This window comes from Ostrinia furnacalis, unplaced genomic scaffold (genome assembly GCF_004193835.3).
Source record: "Ostrinia furnacalis isolate ACB-3 unplaced genomic scaffold, ASM419383v2 OfSCF6002, whole genome shotgun sequence".
Taxonomy (NCBI): domain Eukaryota; kingdom Metazoa; phylum Arthropoda; class Insecta; order Lepidoptera; family Crambidae; genus Ostrinia; species Ostrinia furnacalis.
The window spans coordinates 65,446-91,571 of NW_021136241.1; the positions used below are offsets into that span (position 1 = coordinate 65,446).

The 26,126-nt window shown below is 40.1% G+C and overlaps 1 protein-coding gene across 6 annotated transcripts in view; it reads left to right on the plus strand.

Annotated features, from left to right (window-relative positions):
- The window catches only part of LOC114361825 (protein outspread-like), a 56,863-nt gene that overhangs the window by 10,124 nt on the left and 20,613 nt on the right, over positions 1-26,126 (plus strand). For 3 of the 6 annotated variants that reach the window (XM_028317019.1, XM_028317015.1, XM_028317018.1), the window contains exons 2-7: positions 2,208-2,280; positions 3,460-3,624; positions 21,289-21,420; positions 21,828-21,988; positions 22,284-22,637; positions 22,710-25,990. In XM_028317019.1, coding sequence (XP_028172820.1) covers positions 2,208-2,280; positions 3,460-3,624; positions 21,289-21,420; positions 21,828-21,988; positions 22,284-22,637; positions 22,710-25,990 — 4,166 coding nt within the window. The remainder of the gene's footprint in view (positions 1-2,207; positions 2,281-3,459; positions 3,625-21,288; positions 21,421-21,827; positions 21,989-22,283; positions 22,638-22,709; positions 25,991-26,126) is intronic. The other 3 variants (XM_028317017.1, XM_028317021.1, XM_028317016.1) reach the window with 2 other exon arrangements.

Consider the following 26,126-nt stretch of genomic DNA (forward strand, 5'->3'; position numbering starts at 1 on the left):
TAATAACACTTATGAGCACGATCATGGTAGTTATTAAATAAATTAAATATACACGAAATGAAATGTCGTGAGTGCGTTAACTGTTATGTCCATTAAAAATATGTACCTAAGCAGCATAAAATTAAATATTCATAAAAATTATTAAGGTAATCTTGAAGAGGGACATGGATCTGACCATTTTGCCTTTATAGGGCTATGCTAGACTTGCAAATCAATATCTAATTGGATCGGACCAAAGGTTACTCTTAAAATTATCTGTAACTTTCTGTATTTATATTTTTGTATCTTATGATTGTATAGTTTCTTCTAGCTTGAATTTTTGGGGGGTTTGCCCACCTGCCTATAGAATATACAGGGTGACATTTAAATCGTTGGCATCCTTTTAAACTAAGACTCTAATACTCACTATAGATGGCACTATCATCAACCCTTATTTTATCAGCCACTTAATATTATTATAGAGTTAAAAGGCACAAGTGATAGTTAAGCTTATTAACAAACAAGCTATTAAATTATTACTAAGCTAAGATGTAATTATAGGCATGAGACAGTATTCAAATAGGGACATTGATGATATTTTAGCTGTAAATAGTTATTTTTTCTCGTCGGATGATCGATAACCTACGAGAAAAATCTGTACCTGTATTGAACGTAATTTTTAATTCGTCTGTGAGATTTTTTCGCCTATTATCTAATTTCAAAATCTCTACTCTCTAGTCATATGGTTCTTCAAATGTCCAGAAAAATACAAATATACAATCCTAATACAAAATTGGGCTTTATTTTAAGTCATCGTAATTGTCTTAATTCTTTTTCTTACTTTGTTTGTTTACTTCATAAATCTATGATCACGGAACGGCTTTGGATGAACGCAACTATCTGAGCTATCTGACCAGATGGTTAAGAAAGGGAATCTTTCCATATAGCAATTACCAACACCTCGAATAGTCTCTCCACGTTGTTACCAAAAAACTCGACCCACAATTCGCCAGTAGCTTGAATGTTGTAGGTACGAACATCAATGTAAACACTATGGCATCTTAATTTTGGTACAAAACAGCCCCGTTTTGTAACAAATTAATATAGTTTGATGTGTTGTCTGTGCTTTAAATTTAAAAGCAGATGCAAAACCAGATGGTATTATTTACAAAACGCTTGTATCTATAAAATCAAGCAATATATCAGTTCAGCGACCCCCGCTGTCAGCGCGCAATCGGCCCATCTCTACGGTAACGGGACGAGGCGCCGGCGCACTTTTATTGTTGTTTTACGTTCGCAGCAATTACTTTTAAGTTCTCGGCTTATGTGTATCGATCCCTTAATTATAAATGCACATATTCACAGGTTAATAAACTGACAAATTGCTAATTTTACGATCGGCTGCTGAAGCGTCTTAAATTGGCATTAACGAACTACTAATACTACTATTACTGTAGGTCTTTATTATAGGTATTCAAATCAGATCAAATAGTTTATTCAGTAGGCTTTTTCCAGGGCTCTTATACACGTCCCAAATATAGCTTGCCCTACCACCACTTCGGGACAACATATGGCTGGTGCTGACAAGAAGTGGCGGAAGAAACTCAGTCACTTTGTCAGTTAGTGAAATCTATACAGTAGAAGATCACTCTAGTCCTGCAGTCTGACAACAGGGTTGATACTAGATGCAACAACAACTTCCAACGTTGTAGAAACTTGCAAACTACCTTCAAAGCGAGATCCAATTGTGAACGGTAATTTCCCGCGAACGGCAATTAGTCCATCGGGTCTATCGGCCATATCGACGCCAAGCTTTCGAACAATTAACCGATGTCCGACAATTTCTACCCGCGTTTTCCCACTGGTATGTGGCCAGTTAGAACGTAGGAAAAGCGGCCGTCGATGAAGATGTATTTGGTTGAGGAAAACCTTAATTGATCTAGTCAAGATTGCATCTCCTTATCTAGGGGTTACTAACGTCTCTGCGATATTTGTTTGTAGTGGTTTTCCTGTGTAGAGTTAAGAGAAAAACGATAGCTTAGATGTCTTTTCGCGATCATGGTACCGGATTCATTCTGGCCATTAATAATTTAGGGGTGCCTACTGCCTACGCCACTCATTCTATCTTTTCTACACGCATTACAATCCTCCCACGAGAAAGACAAACTAAACTAAATAAAGCTTTATATGATTTTGAGGTGTTAACAGGATTTGTTTTATTGTTTCAGGGTCGACACAAGAGAAACGCTACCTTCCCCGGCGGACAAACGGCGAGCCTGCTCCAATCATCGACCACCAGAAGTGAGTATCGCCCTGTATTAACTCGGAAGGCTTTGCATAGACTTGGTAGTTTCTTTTTAAAGACACACAATCCTGTCCTAGTCCTGACTTACCAAGATTATCTACTGTAAAAGCTCGATGTTGATCTGAAAACTAGTTTGAATAGTACTTACCTTCGTGGTGGCACGCCGTCCTGCCGTCATGATATCAATAATATCGCAACGTCCATTTATCATTCACTGAATGTGTTAATCTAACAGTAACGTTTATAACAAACAGAGTCGAGGGCCGTATCAGCACGCATTACTCATTCGTTCATTAGACCGCGGCTTGACCTCAAAATAGGCAATAAATAACGAGCCAAAGGCTGCGGCCCTCGGTGCACTCGCACTGCACGACGAGAGATAAAAAAAGCCCATATTTCCAACTAGCCCGGGGTCTTCTAACCGTGAACCTGTCAGATATTTCAAAAATCGCTGCTCTATAAACATTCAATTGGCACTCCAAACGAACTGTTTATGATCTGACAAAGGATGCACGTTTTTACACGTTGAATAACAATGAAAGGTCGGGATTTATTGGTTTGTTTTTATCGTTGATTGAATGTGGCTATTATTGGAAATTACCAATGCCAAAGGATTTTCGTTAGATAACATAATGACTCTCTCGATAAGATTTGTATGTATATTTGTGCTCCTATTTTTAAGCAACTATTTATGTTGTTAATGTACCTATACCTATTTAATTATCTTCATTTGTAATATCTAGTAACGCTAGCGAGGCACTCAAATGCAATCCACTTCATCAGTACAACAGGTTGGCAGCTGTTATAGTATGGTTGTTAGTGAGCGGTGGTGATAATCGCTACCATCAATTAACCCTCTGTCCCGTGTATCTTCTCATACACATACTTACTTGCCTTAAAAATTCCAATTAACAAAAAAGTCACAATTGCTCTATGTAGCCAGGCGACCAATCTACTACTACTGCCTTAGTACTTTCTCCCTAAGAGCCAAAGTTCAAAAGTCTCCAGAGTAGACAAAGTCTGTAGATCCTAGCTACACAGGAGTTGCAGCGGTGGGAACGAGAGGTGGGAATAGTTCCATAGTAGACAAGTTCCTAAATCTTCCCTTTAAGAACCTGAGGATTTCACAAGCCTAGAGTTGTCCCCGGTCCCTGATATCCTCTTAACCTCCCCAGAGTACTCAGCAGACGCGTCCACCCTCCGCGACGTGGCGGACGGCTGCCCGGCGGCGCGGCCCCGGTACTGCGCCGGCAGCACCACCACCTGGCCCGGCCCGAGGGTGCAGCCTCCGCAGCCCGAGATCCCCAGTCTGGCAGCCCCGACACCCATCGACACCAAAGGTACTGTCTTTTTATCCACAACGAGGCAGCCTGCATCTCACCTGATGGAAACTACTTTTTATATCCTCGAGGATGCTCTTGCCCTACACACCTCTACGCCTATAGCACACCTTAACCGTAACAGTGGAACTCATATATTATCTCAAGGTCTTTTTTTATTCACAACAAGGAAGCTCTTGCTCTGCATCTCACCTGATGGTCAGGCTGAAGGTGGAAGCGAGCTTCACCCGAAATATTTGTTACATTTACGCCTATAACACACCTTAACCGTGACAGTGAAACTCACACATCTAAGGCTGACTTTGACAGTAACTATAACGATAACCGGTGTTTTTGTATGGATTTTGACAGATTTTTGACGTTTGTGAAAGTTAAAGTCAGATGGTGCAACCCAGCCCTAGTGTTCATACTACCACGTTGCTAATGTGGGAATCTGAACACGGAGTTTTATGTTCATTTGTTTAGCTACCAAGATTTCATGATAGATATGTAAAAAGCTTCATAATTGAAAGATTATGAAGAGATGCAAATGAAAGGCATCTGAAATGCATTATTGTCACAGGTCATTGAACTCTACCATTGCATCTTAATTTTTGAAACAGTTCAATTATCAACCGCACGCCTCCGGTTCCCATAGAGACCTCTTAATCGAAAAGCATTGAAATTTATGTGTTCCTCAAATCCTGCATCCATTAACGTTTGTTGTCCTTTTATTTTACCATACAACATCGGATCGGAGTCATTAAAATTTACTGCTTGAGTCCTTCGGATTTACGGCCGCCGTCGAATTGTAATTGAGACCCTTAATCCGACTATTAAGTTGAAAATACGCCAAATCCACCCACGAGGTGTGATAAAAGTGAAAACAGTTACGAAACGAAACCGCATTATGTCACAAAAGAAACAGATAATGGAACCAGTATGTAAAACCACAAATTGTATGTTTGGATTATTCGTTTGCGTAACAGGCAATAGACTATAATAGAAACTGATGAAAATAACCATAAAGAAAATTCTAATACGGCAGATAAATGTCATTAGTTAAACACGAATTTTAATTTTAACATAATTTTTAACGCAATAGTTACAGTATACGAGTACGTAATAGTCGACTGTATCTGATACTCGTATATCAGACCATAGGAGCAATATTCTTGCAAATTCGCAATTCTTAAAACCACAATTCAATTCCACAATATTGTTTGATGTGCCAAGTCTGTCCAAGTGTCCAACATTGTATCTTCCAAGTACACGGCATTTGAACGCAGCACCAGTCTCGGATACATGTTTGTTAGATTAGTACAAGTCTCTACCATTCCGATGCTTCTGTTCTTAACGATTACTAATCGAGAAGTCGGGATGAACAGCGACATCGATGGCGCACCGAGAAAGCCCTCCAGGAGGCTTCTAAGACATTAGGGAGCATGTCGCCGCCATGCCTCCAGTGGTTCCGTAAATGGCATAATTCAATATTCATTAAGTATACAAGTCTTATTTGGGCTTTGCTAGCTAGAATACTGCTGCTAAAAATACTTAAAGAAGTTTCTATTTAAATTATAAAAAATATAAAAAACATCATATTGTAATGGATACGTTCTTTGATGAACTTGAATCTATTCATGTGATCGCGTTCCCATTAAAACATCCCATTATTTTCCTTTCTTTTAAGCGGGCTCAATTTATAAGCTACACCTATTTTTGAGTTACGACGCCTGACTCCTCCGATACGCCAGCCGGGTGACGTCAGGCCGTAACTCAAGCGAGCATGCATCAGATACGGCCTTTGTACAACCATACAGTCCCCACACCACATATATGGAGCCCTGTACTCTGTAGCTATTTGCATTTCAAATTTTAGCACACAGATAAATCCTAATTATGAATTTATTAGACACCTACGTGCGCATTACATCATTTTGAACTTAAACGCGTAATTTTGTGGTTGTTTAATTTATTAAACAACGCATTCTGAATATTAAGTTTTGCCGTTTTCGGTCGCATAGGTAAATAAAATCTATAAAGCTGCACACATTGGCTACGATTTATTATCTTATTTATTCTAAACGGGATATTTAGCTTCAACTGATGTCTAGATAATGTTAATTGAGGATTTGTTCTCCAACTCCAAAAGGCAACTCAAATTATTTTATCTGTTACATCTTGACATGACCCACTAAATTTGAAAATTATAAATAACTTGAAAAAATCGAACTGCCTAAGACGGGAATTGAAGCCACGATTCAAGTTATTTATAATTTTCAAATTAGTTTGAGATGCGACTCTTAACGCTAAAAATTAAATAACTATGACCCACTAAAGTTTGAATTGATAAACCCATCCACAAAATAATTTATTGAAACACTAAATATTATATTATTAAATAGGCTTGAAATGTCTGGTTTTTGCTTTCACCTATTTATAAAATTAAAAACACACGTGATTCATTTTCTTTCATTCCTCAAAAGTTTTCATGGAATTTTTCACACATTCCATGACAAAGAAATCATTTTTTTTTTGTTATAGGAAGTTGGCATAATTTGAAACATGCAGATTGTCATTTCTTTTTTAGTGATGGCTCATCTGTCAGATAAAAGGATTGCTTCACCAATGCGGGTCGAAGCCCCAAAACAAAACCGCTCGCTCATCATCGTTTAGTTCGCACGTCCCAGACATTGTTATCGCTAACTGTACCGTACGCTCGTTCTAATCTAAATCAAAGCTCTTTAATCCTCTTACCGATGGTGGTTAATGCATCAAGTCGTTCCGCGCGTCGCCTGCGCAGACGGCAGGATTATCTCGCCGCTAGTGATGGGAAATGTCAACGGACTAAAGTATTTATACCCAATCAAACTCGATTTAGTCTAAATAATTGACTTTTAACATCGCAACTTAAATATTATTGGGTGATTGAGTATCTGTAATTGGCAATTGCCCTTTAAAATTGGAAGTATTTAGGTTTAGATTAACTAGGCCCAGAATTACAATAATGACGCACATATTTTATTCGAGAATCTATTTTATTTTCATGTTTATTTGACACACATATCCTCCAATAAAATATAATAATATGCGTTAAATTACCATGAAAATAACATAGATTTTATTTCCGGAAATCACAAAAACTAGTTAATAAATTCCTTGCGTTGTAATTTATGTTTAATTAAAAGCTTTCCTGAGCTCTACATTGGCAAATTTTTAGACAGTTCCCTAAAATTCCGTAGTAAAAGTGCATTAGCAGCGTTACAGGCTCTTAATGAGGTCCGAATATTTGTGTACATGAATTCATACCAAATTCAGAGTATTTTTACTCTACTCTCGTTACTCGATCACCTTCAATGGAGTCATTCCCCATCACTATGGCAAGCCGACAGGTGCTCTAATGCCCCTCGCCCACCATAAATTCCACACAATCAGAGCACGCGTTAGATCTCATTAAAGTCCGAGTAAGATACGCCATCGAGCCTTATTTTAATGCGTTTGGAGTAAATCTTACTTAAATACTTAGCGAGTCGCATTATGTCAATAACCGGTCGGCTCTTGAATCATGGTTCTGTGGTTGAATACGGGTCTAATTTTAAAGGCTTCTTTTGACTAATGNGACTAAAAGGACCTACTTTTTCTATTCGATTAAACCACAATTTTGCGATCATTTCCTTTGGATTATTCATTTTTATTCATTTAGTTTAATTTTAATAGAAAATAATTCAGCCACCACCTACATAAATTAAATAAGCTTAATATAATTTGTTGAAGCTTACCTAATATCTTAAGTATAAAATTTAAATTCAAATTCAAATTATTAATTAAGTATAAAATTAATCTCAGACGTCTTTTATTTGTTTGAAATGCATTTTTTATTTTATACAGACTATGTAGGTACACTCAGGAACCTTATTAAATTATTAACTACTTACGTTTATCAGCGTTTGTGCAACAATTACTAGATTGTACAAACTCAACTTGTTTCAAAACACCGAATTGGTCAAATTCCACCTAGATAACAGACTCCAAGAACATTATCTTTGTGCCTCTGATTCAACTTTGTTGCAAGGAATTCATTTATACACCATAAATTTTGATTCCGGCATTGCAACCGTCAATTGCAGAGTTATTTCATAAGCCAGGTCTCTACAGTTAGCTTCAATAACATATCTTATTTCAGACCCGCTGGACAGGTTTGGGGATCTGTCATACAACAAAGGATGGCGTTTTTCGCTTCCAACAAACTTTTTTGATACTTTCGAGTACAAAATAATATAGAATATTACGTTCGAATCTCCATGCCAGTGGTGGCTAACTGTAAAGTTAATATGATTGGTATCTTCCCTCACAGACGAGTTAGTGACTTTGCAGAAGTAGCAGTAGTGAGAGCATAAGGACGGAATCATCTAAGTCCTATCTCCAATCTTCTGTCTTTCTTTTATACACTGCTACTACTGCTGCTACTGTTATAATTTAGGCATAGATACAATTGACAAGGGAAATGTATACCTATAGAATATGACGTTTTACGCTAGTCTCGCCCGGTGTTTTTTTTAATAATTTCTCATTAACGCGAGACGCTCCCGCTCCGCTTTCCTCAATGACAAGGTCTCAAATCAATAAAAGTCTAAAGTTTCAAAGTACGACTGTACCCATAACAGCTAGCATTGTGCTCGGTCTGTAATTAAAGGCTGCCCTAAACGCCGTTAGATCAGTAATTAGGATCGGCCAGGTGCGTGCGCGCATGCCTGAGATAGGGTTGCCACTTGGCAGATTTGGGTCAGTCCCATGATCGTCATAATCAGTTGTCACAATGAAAATCCAAGCAGTGATCATAATCAAGAAAAAGTTAAACTATCAAACTCGTAAAGAAATCCATAGTTGGAAATGACAAAGCTGTAAATAACATTTTCGATAGACCTACGGATAACATTCTTCATAATATATTTTCTCAATCCATCGTTTTAATTTATGATGTATGTATCTGCTAGTCTGTGACGGAGCTATTTATTTAGATTGACTAGTACTAATAAAGATGAGTTCTAACTCATCGTCGACTCTAGCATTTCTACTACCAGTAAAACAATACAGAATGTGGTCGAAGCATACAACAAAATAACAATATTCCAATCGGGATCGACCAGGAGTTACGGTCGTGGGAACAGTTCCGTGTACCACTGCGCAGTAAACAATACTAAATTATTTACATTTTATATACGGAGTTTATTAACATAAACCACGAAGCTGCTAATCAAACATAAATAAGTTCAAAGAGGCATATGAAAGTCCATAAATTTAAACGCTAAGAAGACCAAGGCCGTAGCAAGAATGCTGGTAGAGTCAGCAATACAGACCTTACTTCCACTAACATTTGTTTGATAATTTAGTTACATTCTTATGAAAGTCATGTCTATTTTATGGTAGGTACACAAGGCGAAATATACAGGGTGTTAGGTAAATGGGTATATGAGCCGACACTAGCCCATGTTAACATGGTCATATAAATGGCATGGTGAAGTCAGAAATTTGACATCTTCATTTTATTTTTTTAAATTTTCATACAAAATAAATATTATAAATTCCGATTTGTATGAAAATTTAAATAATTAAAATGAAGATATCAATTTTCTGACTTCACCATACCATTTATATGACCATGTTAACATGGGCTAGTGTCGGCTCATAAACCCATTTACCTAACACCCTGTATTTTTTCAAAGTTTGGACAAAAACAACAGACAAATAATCAGAACCTGGAGTGATCGTGTAATAGGTTTTGTAGAACGGAAACCTGATAAAATTATTTTTAGAGATGCTTGCTAAGCTGTTTAAATATCGCTCATAATCTCCTTTCTAATATTATAATAGGTCCGTTTTTCTTATCACAAAAAATAATTTGCTGACGGTACCGATAGACACGCTGCATAATTTATTTTCTAACGGTGCAACATTTAATTGACGGTTCGTTGCATGCTGGTGCTGTGACTCATACGGGAAAGATGCCGGGAGATCTTCAATATGCTAGATTGTCCACTGATAACGCCTTTTTCGGAAATATAGCCCTTGGCGATAACTGAACATCGGTCTTATCTATTAGTATGTAAATACTCATTATTATACTATGCTAATTGTATCTATCTATCTATCTACATAGGTTTACCATCTAGACTGACTGGACTGGTCGCAAATTAGTGATGGCCCGCAAAAAGCTGTGTCGGTATTAAATGAGATCCCACAGGACTTACATCTATCAACTAATACCACCTTTTTTTCCCCACCGCTGTAACTTTGCTGTGACTTTATTACTTTACCTACGATTACATGGAGGTATTTAAACATTAAGATAATTGAAAATGCCCCAAAAAATATCCCATACATTGTTTTTGCGACTAGAGAAGGTCATCCTTCTTAGATTAATTTTTCTCTACTAAAAATCAGTAGCAATTACAACATTGGTTCGGTGGCTTGCTTGGTAAAATTAAAACCACAAACATACCGCATATAATTTATTAATATTAGTTTAAATGACAGAATATCTTCTCATAAACAGCTAAAGTTTGTTCAAAGCCCGCGATTTATCATAATATTAGTCAACAGCAAACAGAAATGGTATTTAGGCACACTTGAGAATTCACAATAACTGCAAAACGGATTTGGAGAACCGCCATATTTCATAGCCAGATAAGTAGAATGTTAGCTGGTAGTTTTAAGTTGTAATAACAACGATAATAGAGTTAGAGGCAATAGGCGCGTTTTGTATGGACTCCATGAAGAGAAGTGTCAGAGAAAATCGGAGATCTACTTAATTATTTGGTAACTGTACTAAAGTAAGAAATACTTCTTTCAAACCATTAACTTTCAACAATAAAAACACCTTATGCTTAGATTCTCAGACCCTTTGGAAATATTCTTCAATTTTTTAATCAACATATTTTTTAAGCGAATCATTCTCTTTGTGATTTTCTGTCTGCTCAAAGAATGTTTAACCATCGCAACTTATTGATTCTTAGATTTAGACACATTCTTATTCATAGAAAATTAAGTTACTCTAGTCCCTATAACTGTGCTTACAAGTCGCATTTGCAATAGTACGTTTCTGGAATTATGAGTAATAAAATTTCGCACGTTATTTACTTGTTTTAACATTTTATTGGTGGAATAAAAATGTATGAAAAGTAAATTGTGCTGTCCTTGGGTACCTTCCACGTAATAAATTGTGGGTATTGGCCATAAAATGTATGATGCTTAAACCATTTGTATGAGTTAATTTCTGTATGCTCTCCAACAAGTTATTTGTCTTGATTTTCACTTAAAAGAAATTTAAGTTCAGCTGCTGGTTTACATTAAGCTAATCCATTAATTAATCCACACAAAATCATTATGCCAAATTACAATTACTACTTAAAGCTAACAGATAGACAATACAATAATAAACATTCTTATGAAACCTAAACGACCATGACTATGATGAAAAATTCTAGATCCTAAGACAGACTAATAAGCAATATCTCACGGGGGCCGAGATAGCCATCAAACCTTCAACACTTTGTATGTAACCCGGCACTGCCTAGATCACCTGCTGTTTGACTGCGTGGTGTTTATTGTTTAATTATAGCTTAAACCGTTGAAACCTTTTCTTTGAATGCATGTTGATTACTATTTAATTAGGTGTTTGATTGCTTTTCAGTTAGTTATTAATTTGTTGACTGAAAGTGGCTAACATTTAACGTTTAATGATAATGATAAATTATTTCAAGTACGGATTTCTTATATCTAAAATTAGCAACACTGCCAACTAATTGTTCTTTGGAATATTGGATATGATGGGCTGTAATTTAAGGATCAATAAAAGAATAATAATTTTCCTTTAAAATGGAGAAGGGTTTCCACGCTTTTTACTACACGTGTGCCTATGAGTACTTACTGGTTGACGTTTTGGCTGTGTTGCTACAGCGATTCTCTCTTTCAATCGTAATAGATAAAAATACGAATAGATACGCATGAACATACTTTTCATAATACTTACAGCAACGTTCGTATACCTCCTATAATAAAATGATCTTGCCCATCACAGCAACACTTGCCTCCAGCACAATTCGAACCCGCAACCGCGGTTGGCGTTGCGCGCTTTACGACCGACACTCGATCGTGTCAACAAATTGCGATTGCCGGGATCGGCGCACGCGCAGCCGTAGGTTTCACTTTCGCGCGTCGGGATGCACTGTGCAGCCTATTGATCTGGGAAATGAAACAGGTACTTATGTTGTCCACAAAAACATAGGTTATTCCATATAATTGCACTCATAAAGCATACACACAAAATTTACCACTTAAGTATGTAGGTACAGTCGCGGAATGAAAAGGTTCGTCACCTTATAGTGTCGGTTTTCGCTTGCACTAGGTACTGTAAGAGTCAAACCTGCCAACATAACAGTGCAAGAAACAGTGCTGCTACCATTTAAATAAATATGACGTTTGCTAACGAATAAGGTTTTGCTTGTTTATTTTTCTATCCCATCAGTGCAATGCAATGATGACATNAGGAAGACAGTGGAATATAAAGCATGAGTTGAGGGGGTGTGTTGATGAGCACCTTCATGCTCTATAACGTAGAGCTGGCTAGCTGGAACCGCTATGATAGAACTGTCATTTATATTGAAATGTGATGTTGTCTTTAGCTGTGTAATGGCTGTGCCGAACTCTCTATTGTAAATATTCTACGTGTGCTTTGATACCAATATATTTATTATGTTACTACCAACCACTGTGTTTATTGCTCTGTAGCGGACTTAATATATCCCGAACACTAATAAATATGAGTTCTAACTCATCGTCGACTCAAGCATTTCTACCAGTAAAAACAATACAGAATGTGGTCGAAGCATACAACAAAATAACAATATTCCAATCGGGATCGACCAGGAGTTACGGTCGTGGGAACAGTTCCGTGTACCACCGCGCAGTAAACAATACTAAATTATTTACATTTTATATACGGAGTTTATTAACATAAACCACGAAGCTGCTAATCAAACATAAATAAGTTCAAAGAGGCATATGAAAGTCCATAAATTTAAACGCTAAGAAGACCAAGGCCGTAGCAAGAATGCTGGTAGAGTCAGCAATACAGACCTTACTTCCACTAAAATTAGTTTGAATAATTTAGTTACATTCTCATGAAAGTCGTGTCTATTTTATCATACAAGAAAATTTGGACAACAAGTGATTTTGCTATAAGTTTTGTAGAACGGAAACCTGATAAAATTAAATTTAGAGCTAAGTAGTTACTAAGGGTGAGATAATGTTTATCGCTCAAAATCTCCTTTCTAATATTATAATAGGTCCGTTTTTCTTATCACAAAAAATAATTTGCTGACGGTACCGATAGACACGCTGCATAATTTATTTTCTAACGGTGCAACATTTAATTGACGGTTCGTTGCATGCTGGTGCTGTGACTCATACGGGAAAGATGCCGGGAGATCTTCAATATGCTAGATTATCCACTGATAACGCCTTTTTCGGAAATATAGCCCTTGGCGATAACTGAACATCGGGCCTATCTAATAGTATGTAAATACTCATTATTATACTATGCTAATTGTATCTATCTATTTATCTACATAGATTTACCACCTAGACTGACTGGTCGCAAATTAGTGATGGCCAGCAAAAAGCTGTGTCGGTATTAGATGAGATCCCACAGGACTTACATCCATCAGCTAATTATACCACCTATTTTTCCCACCGCTGTTACTGTTTGTGACTTTATTACTTTACCTACGAGTACATTTAAACTTTCAGAGAATTGAAAATGCCCCAAAAAATAGTTTTTGCGATTAGAGAAGGTCATGTCCTTCTTAGATTAATCTTTCTCTATCAAAATTCAGTAGCTATTGGTTCTGTGGCTTGCTTGATAAAGTTAAAACCACAAACATGCCGCATATAATTTATTAATATTAGTTTAAATGACAGAATGTCTTCCCATAAACAGCTAAAGTTTGTTCAAAGCCCACGATTTATCATAATATTAGTCAACAGCAAACAGAAATGGTATTTAGGCACACTTGAGAATTCACAACTGCAAAACGGATTTGGAGAACCGCCATATTTCATAGCCAGATAAGTAGAATGTTAGCTGGTAGTTTTAAGTTGTAATAACAAGGATAATAGTTAGAAGCAATAGGCGCGTTTTGTATGGATTCCATGAAGAGAAGTGTCAGAAAATCGGAGATTTACATAATTATTTGGTAACTAGCGGCCGCCCGCGACTTCGTACGCGTGGATCCCGTTTTACCCCCTTTTCCCGAATTTTCTTTGCTATAAACCTCACGGAGCCCGAGACCTTTCCAACGAATGCAAAACCGTGGAAATCGGTTCGTGCGTTCTGGAGTTATAGCGTCAGGGAGGAAAACCCGACTTATTTTTATATAGTAGATGTAAGAAATACTTAACTTCTTTCAAACCACTATAAATAAAATACCTTAATGCTTAGGGATAACTCCTAATTGACATGCCTCAGCACCTTTTGAAAATATTCAAAAAAGTTTTTAATCAACATATTTTTTGTTATGCAAATCATTCTCTATATGTATATTGCAGTCAATTACATTTGTGATTTTCTGTCTGCTCAATGAATGTTTAACCATCGCAACTTATTGATTTTTAGATTTAGACACATTCTTATTCATAGAAAATGAAGTTACTTACTCTGTATCTCTTTAACTACAGGGTGTTAGTTAAATGGGTATATGAGTCGACACTAACCCATCTTAACATATGCATATAAATGATATAGTGGAGTCAGAAAATTGATATCATCATTTAATTTTTAATTTTTTAAATGTTCATACAAAATATAATTTATAAAATCAGATTTGTATGAAAATTAAAATAATTAAAATTATGATATCAATTTTCTGACTTCACCATACCATTTATATGCATATGTTAACATGGGCTAGTGTCGGCTCATATACCCATTTACCTAACACCCTGTATACTTACAAATCGCTATTTGCAATAGTACGTTTCTGGAATTATGAGTAATAAAATTTCGCACGTTATTTACTTGTTTGAACATTTTATTGGTGGAATAAAAATGTATGAAAAGTAAATTGTGCTGTCCTTGGGTACATTGCTTGTAATAAATTGTTGGTATTGGCCATAAAATGTACGAGGCTTAAACCATTTGTACGAGTTAATTTCTGTAAGCTCTCCAACGGGTTATTGTCCAGCATCTAGACAAGCGAAAAATCTAGACTAGATTTTTCACTTGAAATAACTTTACAGTTGGTGGTTTACATTGAGCTAATCTATTAATTAATTAATTCATACAAAATCATGCTGCTACATCTTAAGTTACTACATAGAGAATACAATAATAAACATTCTTATAAAAACCTAAACGACCATGACTATGATGAAATATTCTAGAATTTAGATTCTAAGATAGACTATTAAGCAATATCTCACAGGGGCTGAGATAGCCATCAAACCTTCAACACTTTGTAACCCGGCACTGCCTAGATCACCTGCTGTTTGTTTGACTGCGTGGTGTTTAGTGTTTATTATAATTATAGCTTAAACGGTTTAAACCTTTTCTTTGAATGCATGTTGATTACTATTTAATTAGGTGTTTGATTGCTTTTCAGTTAGTTATTAATTTGCTGACTGAAAGTGGCTAACATTTAACGTTTAATGATAATGATAAATTATTTCAAGTACGGATTTCTTATATCTAAAATTAGCAACACTGCCAACTAATTGTTCTTTGGAATATTGGATATGATGGGCTGTAATTTAAGGATCAATAAAAGAATAATAATTTTCCTTTAAAATGGAGAAGGGTTTCCACGCTTTTTACTACACGTGTGCCTATGAGTACTTACTGGTTGACGTTTTGGCTGTGTTGCTACAGCAATTCCCTCATTCAATCGTAATAGATAAAAATACGAATAGATACGCATGAACATACCTTTCATAATACTTACAGCAACGTTCGTATACCTCCAGTAATAAAATGATCTTGCCCATCACAGCAACACTTGCCTCCAGCACAATTCGAACCCGCAACCGCGGTTGGCGTTGCGCGCTTTACGACCGACACTCGATCGTATCAACAAATTGCGATTGCCGGGATCGGCGCACGCGCAACCGTAGGTTTCACTTTCGCGCGTCGGGATGCGATGTGCAGCCTATTGATCTGGGAAATGAAACAGGCAGTATGCAGACTTATGTTGTCCACAAAAACATAGGTAGGTATTCAATATAATTGTAGGTACTCATAAAGCATACAAAATTTACCACTTAAGTATGTACATACTAATATAATAGATTCGATAGAAGTAGGTACGTGTTGTCAGGAAAGACCTTTATGGAACGAAAAAGACTTACAAATTCTGGTAACCCTCAGCATAATTTTGCGCATGGCATGGACTTCTACAATGCCCGAAGGACGTGTGTAGTTAATACCTTGCCAAAACCATGAGGAAGCTTTTCGTAAAAAGCTTTAAGTAACTACTTCATAAATAACTACGTCACACCTTTTTACAGACCAAGTATCGCTTCCCACACGAATAGAATGTCGATTCATATGACTGATTCTGTTACCCACGTTTGCATTGCCATAAAATTGATTGAGACATCAAATCATAGATGCATTACTCCAACACTCGTAACTTACTGATCATTACGTGAATGCTGAAGTATGACGAAACGGGCGAAAGTGGAAGAAAATAGTTGATTCACCGCCAAGTAATTACTTACACAATTATTGACAAAGAACTTGTAATATCTATTATGCCAGCTTCACAATGAAGAAGCTATCACCACAATTTAATTGGGTTCAGTAGAATCAATCTCAAATTCTCAATCCCTGAAGACAAAATCGGCCCGGATTGGGTTGGTTGCAATAGATAGATATTTATTTGCATCACCATAATGTAACATAGGGTATAGCTGAACAACAATAGCTGAAGACGCAAACCTGGTGTCAGACTGTGAGCCGCCATAGAGATCAAATAGGTCACTTGGGCCGACTTCTTAAGGTGCTTTACGAAGCACGGAATTGATTCAAGCCTGCAATTTCCTTTCCATACTAAAATCATGAAGTGATATTTCTATTTGGGTTTTTGGCAACTTAAAACTTTAATATAGGGACAAAAATGTACATCATATTTGGGCATTAGCTCATCGATCTTACTGCTCTATCTTTATCTTGTGACGTCAACTCAGAACCCATCAGCTTCAATGAATCGCTTTTAACGTCTTGAACGCCTCGATTGTTTGTGCCGTCGTCATCTGTCGAAAAAGCTATTGCTAATATTAAATGTCTAAAGAAAGTGATGACTCCAAGCGTTTTGCTTTTCTAAATACCGAGTTGGAAAGGGTAATTTGCTATTAATTGCGTTATTACTCATTACATAAGCATCGCAACTTCGTCTTCTTGCTGATGTAAGTAAGATAAGATGTACTTAAATTACTAACAAAGCTTACCTGTACAAAAAACTTTCGAGTTCGAATCGTTTGCGTATTCGAATCGCCATCAAAAGATTTAGTACGAAAACTACAGCAGCGCCCTTGTGAACTTGTCCTAAAGTGAACTTAGTATGAGAAATGCTTGCAAGAAACTTATTTTGAGAATGAAAGTTGTCACATTATCGTTTAATTCGAAGGTTGAGCATCGAATTTTGTCGAATACGCAAACGATTTGAAGACGAAAGTTGTTCAAGCTAGAGATACTGAAGTCCATAAAAGTGATGGTAGGTTGATAGGACCACCTCGTTTCATTGAGCCTCTTGATATTCAGTTCATAAATGCTGCACTCTCAAAAAGCCCGTCCCTGTCTTCATTTATCATCCCAATTTACAACCGTGCAGGCCAATTGAATCACTTTAGTTTTCAAAACCTTAATTTTCTGCGCTTAAAAAACACAATCATTCATTTTGCCAAGTCCCGAAAATGACACGCACTCCTGTAATTCGTTTAAAGTGGTGTAAGTGTACAAAATGTTGCAATTAAAACCAATTTGGACACATACAGCGGTCCTAATTACCAAGCCGGCACGATGAAGGAACACCATCGGCCTCCCTCTACACTCGGAGTAATGGTGCAAAAAAGGACCAGAGTCGCATTTACAGTGAACGACTTTACTTTGATTTGACGATTTGAAAACATATTCATTTGATTACCTACGAGAGAATTGTCAAATCAGGCAAGATACCAAATATGAAACTTTCCTGCTACCATACTTTTACCAGTTTCTCAAATATTTGAACATGTGCCCATGCCCATTGCAGCCCATTGTCAAATTTTGATCCTTCAAAGTCCGTGCAAAGTAGGAAGAAGACAATTAAAATTGTATTTACCTTCACGTGGACCAGACCTTTTCCTTTTAGAACAGAATCGGTTAACCACACCAATCTCAAATTGTCCAACCTGTTCACAATACGCTACTCCAAAGGCTACAAAAGCTCGTGAAATTCGCTTTAGTGACGTTGCCTGGATCACTCTACATTTTAGTCCTAGACCAAATATGTCTTTACATGTAAAAGTCTCTCCACGAATCGTGACGTGGTGGATCATCATCAGCGGCCAGTCCATAACTCATGTATGAGTAATGGAGGTCGTTGCCTCCGTAATACTGCTTTTGTGAACTCCGCGTTTTTTTGGCGTCTTAGGGACCTCATATAAGCAAGCATTTGTTGTAATTCGCTACAAAGAACGCCGGGCGTTTCGACAAGACACAGTACAGTTGGTATGCTAAGAAAGGGATGTTTCAGTTTTATAGATTTGCTAATAAATACTAACAAATATGCTTTCTTATAGCTCATTTGTTGTGAACCAGTTTTTTTTACATAAAAGGCATTTGAAACAATCTACTAAAAAAAACTAAAGTAAATCTGTTATTTATATTCCTTAAACTCTATCATACATACTACCTACTACTTACCACCAACCACCAAGTGTAATACTATAGCATAACTTTTTATGTAGTTACTTTTGTAGAGTAACTAAAATGAGCAAACGTAGTACTTTAGCACAACACAATAAACATCACGCAATAGAATGCGTGGAACACCCAGGCATACATTGTGGTGCACACTAAAAAGGTTCTATGAGAAGTACTTACTACAAAGTGGAAGATCTTCTTAATTAATTCGGAGCCTTATACCAAAGACGTAAAATTCAAAATCCATTGGGAGAATTTGTCATTTGTAGTAGGTGGATGTGCTTTCGAGTGTACGTCTAAGACATTAATTTTAGCACTAGGTTAGACCACAAAACCGCGGGGTGGAACGAGTGCTAGGGCTGGCTCAACGACAGTTTAACTTTCCCCCGGGACAAACTTGACCTTCGCTGGTTGTGTTTTTATTGGCGGTCAAGCTGCAGATCTTGACTACACAGGAGTTGCAGCGGTGGGAACGAGAAGTGCGAATAGAGCCGTGAACTAGTCTTAACGATAATCAAAAAAAAGTGATACTTATTGCGAATTTTAGAAAAGTGTAACCTTTTTTCAGTGATTAGTGTGAGCCGCACAAAGTTTAGGTTACTCAGATTACTGTCCAATCATTATCCCGACCACATTATGGCTTTAATCGACCTTTTACAAACGTAATAAGAGCACTTATCCGAGTATTCAGGCGCCACCCCTGCAAGCGGCGCACGCGCAGTGGGTGTCGATGATTTACGCGGCTCGTCCGCTTCATTCATATTTATTGGTGCGGTAATTTTTTCACCAGTAAATCTTAACCGAATGACATATGTGACACCCCATCGAACTATCCCAACGAATACACAATGAAACTTTATTATAACTCCACTATGCCTTTAAGGGCATAAGTGTGCATAAATCGACTCCATTATGCGCTGTAACTCCTTACTTCGTAAAAGAACGTTTAAATCAGATGCATAGTTGCAAAAAACTGTTTAAGATTCCGCACGTTGAAGGCTTTCATTTGCTTGTAAATGGTAGCTACGGAATATAAAACCGTATTCGTAGTTACGAGACTATAAATAAGTAAGTTAACTTTAATTTCAAGTGACCTTATCATTTTAGTATTTGCGGTCATGATTTTGGCGATTTATTTTTCTGTTATTTAATGAAACCGTCTAAATAACTACTTGTATGTAACTTCATTCAAACTGGCTATAATATTGCATAATTGATGAGACAAAATAAACCACACTAATGAAATTGAAATCTATGAAAATGTACTGTTAATTACCACCTTTGATTAACCTAACCGCGCTAAATAATTAAATATGCAAAAACAGCGTCATTATGCAACGACTTTATCTATAATGCACCCATCTAATGTTCTTAGCCCGTAATGATGATTTATCCCGCCACGGATAATAATATGTCTCTATAAAACAGGATAAATTGAAACGTTTATGCGCGCGCGCCGCCAAAGCGCTATTCACGCCATCTTGTTTATTTTGTCAATTAATGCAGAGATTTTCAAAGTACCAATTTTGTTGGACTTAAAAGACTAGATAGTTTTCACAAATTTATTTTTAGAAAGAATTATGGACAAAAAATGAAGTGCTCACCGACCAACATAATAATTTAAACTCATCAAAAGCAAATCTCCTACACGATCTAAGGTTTTGTTGCGCGTTATTCGTAACATTAAAATGGGCTCGCGTGATCCGGCAGACGATCTCAAAACTTCCAAAGAACAGCTCTACAATTTTAAATAATGACAGGTTCATATACATATAGTGTTTGATGGGAGACCGCCGGGTTCCTACCCACTCGTCTCGTAAATAATCAGCTCAAGTTCGGGTTCCCAACTGTGTTGGAACCCCCAGCCAGCTGGGTTATCGGCAGACTCTTTTAGGATTATAGATATCGCTTTAAAACAGTGTTGAATAAAGTTGAATAAAGCATACCAACACCCCATTAAAATCGAAAATAGTTACTAATAAATTGAGATGATACAATTCCAATATTACAATCTAATGTATTTGTTTATAAAATGCAGAAATCTTTGTTGCATTCTAAAGTTGTTACAGAGTTCACTCACTGTTTACTTTATATGCCAGTAATGAAGCTTAACAAACCAATACTATATCAATTTTATTATCCTCGACAGTTGAATCCGTAATGGGTTCATTCCACCCCGACTTTGAGAACCGCTGGATTAAAGGGTGCATGAGTTTACCACACGCCTCACTCCCCGGCCTTGAGACATGCGATCGGGTCGTTAAGATCACTTCAATTATCCTGCCTGCCCGGGTCAGGCTGGTTTGAAATGCAGACTTTTTACGACTGGATACTACACAGATGGTAATTCCTTGCGTCATTCGATAAATTGATGAGATTGCCGCAATGATATGGACACGTTTAATGTCATGCATATTGATTTTTATTATTATTAGCAACTTTAGTGTATATTCCTTCACGTGAGTCACTGTCTTCGGTTATCGAACTTGAACCTATAAACAAAAATAGAACATCACAAAGAGATTTTATTTTCAGGGTAAAATGTTTCTTACGCCAAAGCGCCATGTTTTCTGATGCTGGGCTTAACCGCTGCCTAGATAGTTACAAGAATATTTCTTGGCATAGCGACATAATGTAGATCATAAACTGTACGTTACTGACAAACACTAGCTGTATCTCACGTCCAAATTAGTCCTTACTATAAAATTAAACGTGTCTATTTGTTTCAGTTTACACCGACCAACCAGTGTCCTCGGCGTCTCCCCCGACCCGGGACAAGATCAACGGGGAGGAGAAGGCCAGGTCCCGCCGCAGGGACACCTGGGCCGAGCCCACCACCGCTCCAGTCAACGACGACGATGGTGAGTCTGCTGAACCAGAAAAAGAATTACGACTGTGCGTCATGATTCTAGGAAACCTACAAATGATGACGCAAATTACGATATAAAGATAAATAACTTAGAATTTTATGTGACGTAAGGCATCTTTCAATCTAATAATTACCCTTTTTCAAACCATACTTCCTGGTTTATCTAAAGTTATTCTTAGACTAAATAACTAAATACTATTGACATAATTTTCATACCGAGAATTTTTTTAAATGAGTGAACGTTAACGTCTTGGTCGTCGGAACCGTGATAATGATGCAAAAATTTAAAAAACTAGGTTAATTTAAATAAAGGTTTCCCATTATTGGTAAATTCTTGGCACTTGGTGTGTCCCATTGCTTAAGTCAAAACCTACACACGAATAACGCTAATTTGTCCAGCAGGTGTCGGCGTAACATCGCCGCTTCTGCAGCAGCAGTGCCAGCAATACGACGAGCAGCTGCGAGACATCGCCGCGTCGCTGACCAGGCCGCGCTCGCGCCGCGCGCTGCCGCCGACCCTCGAGAGACCCACAAGACTGCCGCCACCAGACCGACTACCGGTAAGTCGTCTACCTAACTACGAGGGGTGTTCAAAAAGTAATGAGAATGGGATAGCCATCATAAAAACCTGAAAAAAAATGGGCAGATAGCTTAATTCTTTACTAGAAACTGGTAAAAAAATCATTTAAGTTCACCATTGCGTTTAAGAATTACTCGTATATTCATCTGAACGCGACCAGCCGGATGATTTTCTTGACTCTCCCTAAAGGCCTAAAAAGGACACTGCCTCGTATAATGAAAATATTAATTGTACGTAAGTTAACAGCAGTTTAACCTAAATATCTTTGCTCATAGGTTCGGGGCACTCCAGATGGTGGCGTGCCACCCGAAGAAGGTAGCTCTAGCTCTTCAAGCGAAGGCAGCGAACCAACTGACGCTGCAGAAGTCACCGAAAGCGGCGAGGGGGGAAGAGTCGAACTGCCTGCAGAGAAACTCCTCCATGCCAGGGCTGGCTGGCTTCAAAGAAGGGGGCCCGGGGGCTGGTCGCGACACTGGTTCGTGCTGAGAGGAGCAGCACTTCTGTACTTCAGGGACCCTCACGCGGAACACAGGGGTCTCATGGATGGAGTCATTGACCTCAGCGGAGTAGCAAGAGTGGTAGAGTTGCCGACATCTGCATCTACAAATGGATATGCCTTTGAAACAGAAGTAAGTCACAGCAATTTTTTTTGTTCAATTGTTAGATATGATGAGATCGCTAACTTCAATTTTGCTTTTCAGACTTGGGACGGCAAACATATAGTACTGTCTGCAGTAACGGCCGGCATCAGAGCCAACTGGATGTCAGCTATTCTGAGAACAGCTGGCCTTCCTGACTCTGGACCTCTAACTCTGATACTCCGCGAGGATTCAGTGGATCAAGCTTCTGAATCATCAGCGTCACCTGTTACACCAGTCACTCCTATTACTGGTAAATCGGGGCCATTCTCCTCGGATGAAGAATATAGAACGGCATCCGAAGGCGGGAGGAGGGACAGCGCAGACTGGGGAGATGTGGCCCCACAACCTCCACCTTCTCCAATCTTAAACAGAACTCCTATTTCCAAAGTAAAAGAAAAAGTTCGCGCTCGAAACTATCTTCAGCCGAAGACGGATAACACAAAAGCGGACAAAGATGAAACCGATGCAACCAAAGAAAAAGAACGACCGTCGGACGAGGTGGACGAAAATGAGAAGCCTACGGAGCCTCGCAAACGTAGCTACATATCGACAATCGACAAGCAATCTATCGAAATCGAAGCTCTGCGTAAACAGCTCAAGCTAGCGCTGAGTGACGTCAACGCAGCCGAGTCGGAGCTCGCCAGACTGCGGCAGCTCAAGTCGGAGGCTGCTATGAGAGAAAAGAAAATGGAGGAGCTTGTTACGACCTTACAACAAAAAGAAGAAGAACTATCGAAAAGAACGAAAGAGGCCGAAAACCTTAATACAATAAAGCAGCTATACAATCAGGACAAGTCGATGTGGGAGAATAAGCTAACGGAGACACAAAATGTCCTCAAAGAGTCTACGGAGCACTGTGAGTTGCTAACGAGACAACTAACTTCTGCTCAAGAAACTGTCAAACAACTTCAAAGGGAATTAAACGACTTGAATGAAAAACTCCTTAAGAGTGTCAAAGAAAATGAAAGTTTGTACGCTAGGATCAGAGACCTTGAAGGGCGCGTTGTAGCAGAATCGCCAACAAGGGAAAAGAGAAAGAGCATCGGGTCCCTGAGCGATTTGACAAACATGAATCAAGATTTAAATATAGACTCATTGGAAAAGAGCAGACTGATTGAAGAATATGTCGACCTTAGAGAAAGATTCATGAAAGCCATTCAAGAAATTAAAGCTATGAAGAAGGAGCTTCGCGAGTCCCACAATATGTACGATGAGCTAGAAATTACAAATATGAAATTAAGAAATGAGATGAAATTGAGGGAACAGTGCAGCAGATCAGAAATAGATTTAATGGCAGCTCGTATATTAGATTTGACTCAGAAACTCACGGCGTCGGACAAACAGGTCCGCACTCTAAAACATAAGATACAGAAAACTGAGTCGAGAGAGAAAAGGCGCAGTTTATCACTTAAAGGTAGAGAAGCTTTAACACTCGGGAAGGAAGTCGAAGAGAAACTGACGGAGTTAGAAAACAAAATCACCATGTTGGAATCAGGGGAACCCGTTCCCACGATAAACTCACCATCAAAGAGCACCTCCCCATCCAAAGAGAAAGGTACGAAAGCGGAGGGCTCTGATGAAAAGCGCATGAAGCGGCTGGCCGCGCGACTCCGGAGAAAGTCTCTCGACAGCGCCACGAGCTCCGAACCTATGAAAATGCTAGTCAGACTCAGCTCACTCGAAACTAAAGTGGCCTCCGCGCTGGAAAGCCGACGAGACCTCGGCAACTCGTGCGAGTCATTAGGACAGGCGATGAGATCCACCGACAGTCCTGTCCTCAACGAGAGTTCGGAGTCATCTTCTCTGGTCGGCACCCAGTACCAGAGGCACCTTCTCGATCGGCTGCAGAGTCTCGAAAGCGTCGTCATCCATTCGAGGAATAAGGTCAACGAGTGTCTCTGTCAAATGAGTGCGATGCGCGCCGCCAAGTCGAGGAGGTCGCCGTCCCCGAGCCTCGAGAAGAAATACAGCGTCAGGTCGATGGAGAAATGCCTCACCGAGGTCAGCAAGCGACTTCAGGAATGCTTCGACCGATGCGTAGTCGACCCGGAGCGCTCCGACGACCGCGAAATCAACGACGGCGTCGCACGCGCCGTATCACAACTGGAGGAGCGACTGAGAACCAAGTTGCTGGAAATATCGAGGCGAAAGGCGGCACTCTACGAGGCCGGAGAACTGACGCAGAGACGCAGCCTCGAGCTGCTAGCGGAGAAACTGGCGTACGAGGCCGTCCTCGTCGGAAAGATACAGGAAGCGCTGGAGGCGGCGGACGGCGGGGCTTTCTTCGCACGACTAGTTCGGGCCGAAATCGCCGAGACCGGGAAACTCGTCGACGACCTCCGACGACGCATCGCGGGCGAGACCCGCAACTCCTCGACGAGGACCTCCCTGGACTATCTCGCGAGAATTCTGTCGCGGCGGATCGACCTCGCCAGCGGCGCCCGCGACCCGGCGCGGCCGAGGCCCATCGATCTGGCGATCCACGGCGCCGACCTGGACGCGCTGAAGGCGGCGCAGCGCGAGGTCGGCGAGGCGGTGGACCGGTACCGCGCCGAGCGGCTCGACGAGCTGCGCACCGCGCTCGGCGGCGACGAGGCGGAGCGGCGCTGCGGCGAGGCGACGGCGGCGGCGCGCGAGGCGCTCGGGGCGGAGCTGGTGCGCGCGGAGGTGGCGCGCGCGCTGTCGCGGGCCGCGGCCGCCTGCGAGCGGCGCCTGGACGACGCGCGCCGCGCGCACCTCACGCTCGCGGCGCAGGACCGCGCCGACCTGGAGCTGTGGTGGCGCGCGGCGCACGACCGGCTGCGCGCCGAGATGGAGGCCGTGGCGCGCGACGTGGCGGCGGCGGGCGGGGCGGGGACGCCGGGCGGCGCGGGGGCGGGGACGCTGCGGGAGCTGGCGGAGGTGCTGGCGCTGCGGGCGCTGGTGGACGCGCGCGTGGCCGTGCTGGAGGGCACGTACCGCGCGTCGGGCCCGCGGGACGGGGACGCCGCGCGCCGCTCGGCCGAGGACGCCGTCTCCTCGCTGGACGCGGACCCCGCCGAGGAGGCGGAGTTCGTGTACCTGTTCCAGCGGTTCTCGAACGAGTGCCGAGCGCTCTTCTCCGGTGACTGTTCGGGCAACAGTGACGACTCGATGAAGATCGGCGAGAGCCTCGAGCGGGTGGAGGCGGCGGTGGCGGCGGTGGCGCGGCAGCTGGCGGGCGCGGAAGACGCGGGCGAGGAGGGCGCGGCGGGCGCGGGCGGCGTGCTGGAGCGCGTGGAGGCGCTGCGGCGGCGCGTGGAAGCTCTGCAAGCGCTGGTGCCGTGCCAGCACTGTAAGCAGCTCCAAGACGCGCTGGACAGGTGAGTTCGATACCTTATCATCATGACCATATAGTTAGTTAGTTTTGCAGGGCAATCGAATACCGCACTTAGCCTCCTGATTGGGCCATTGTGCGCGATTTGTGGTTTATCTTCCTACTCCAACCACCCCAGATCC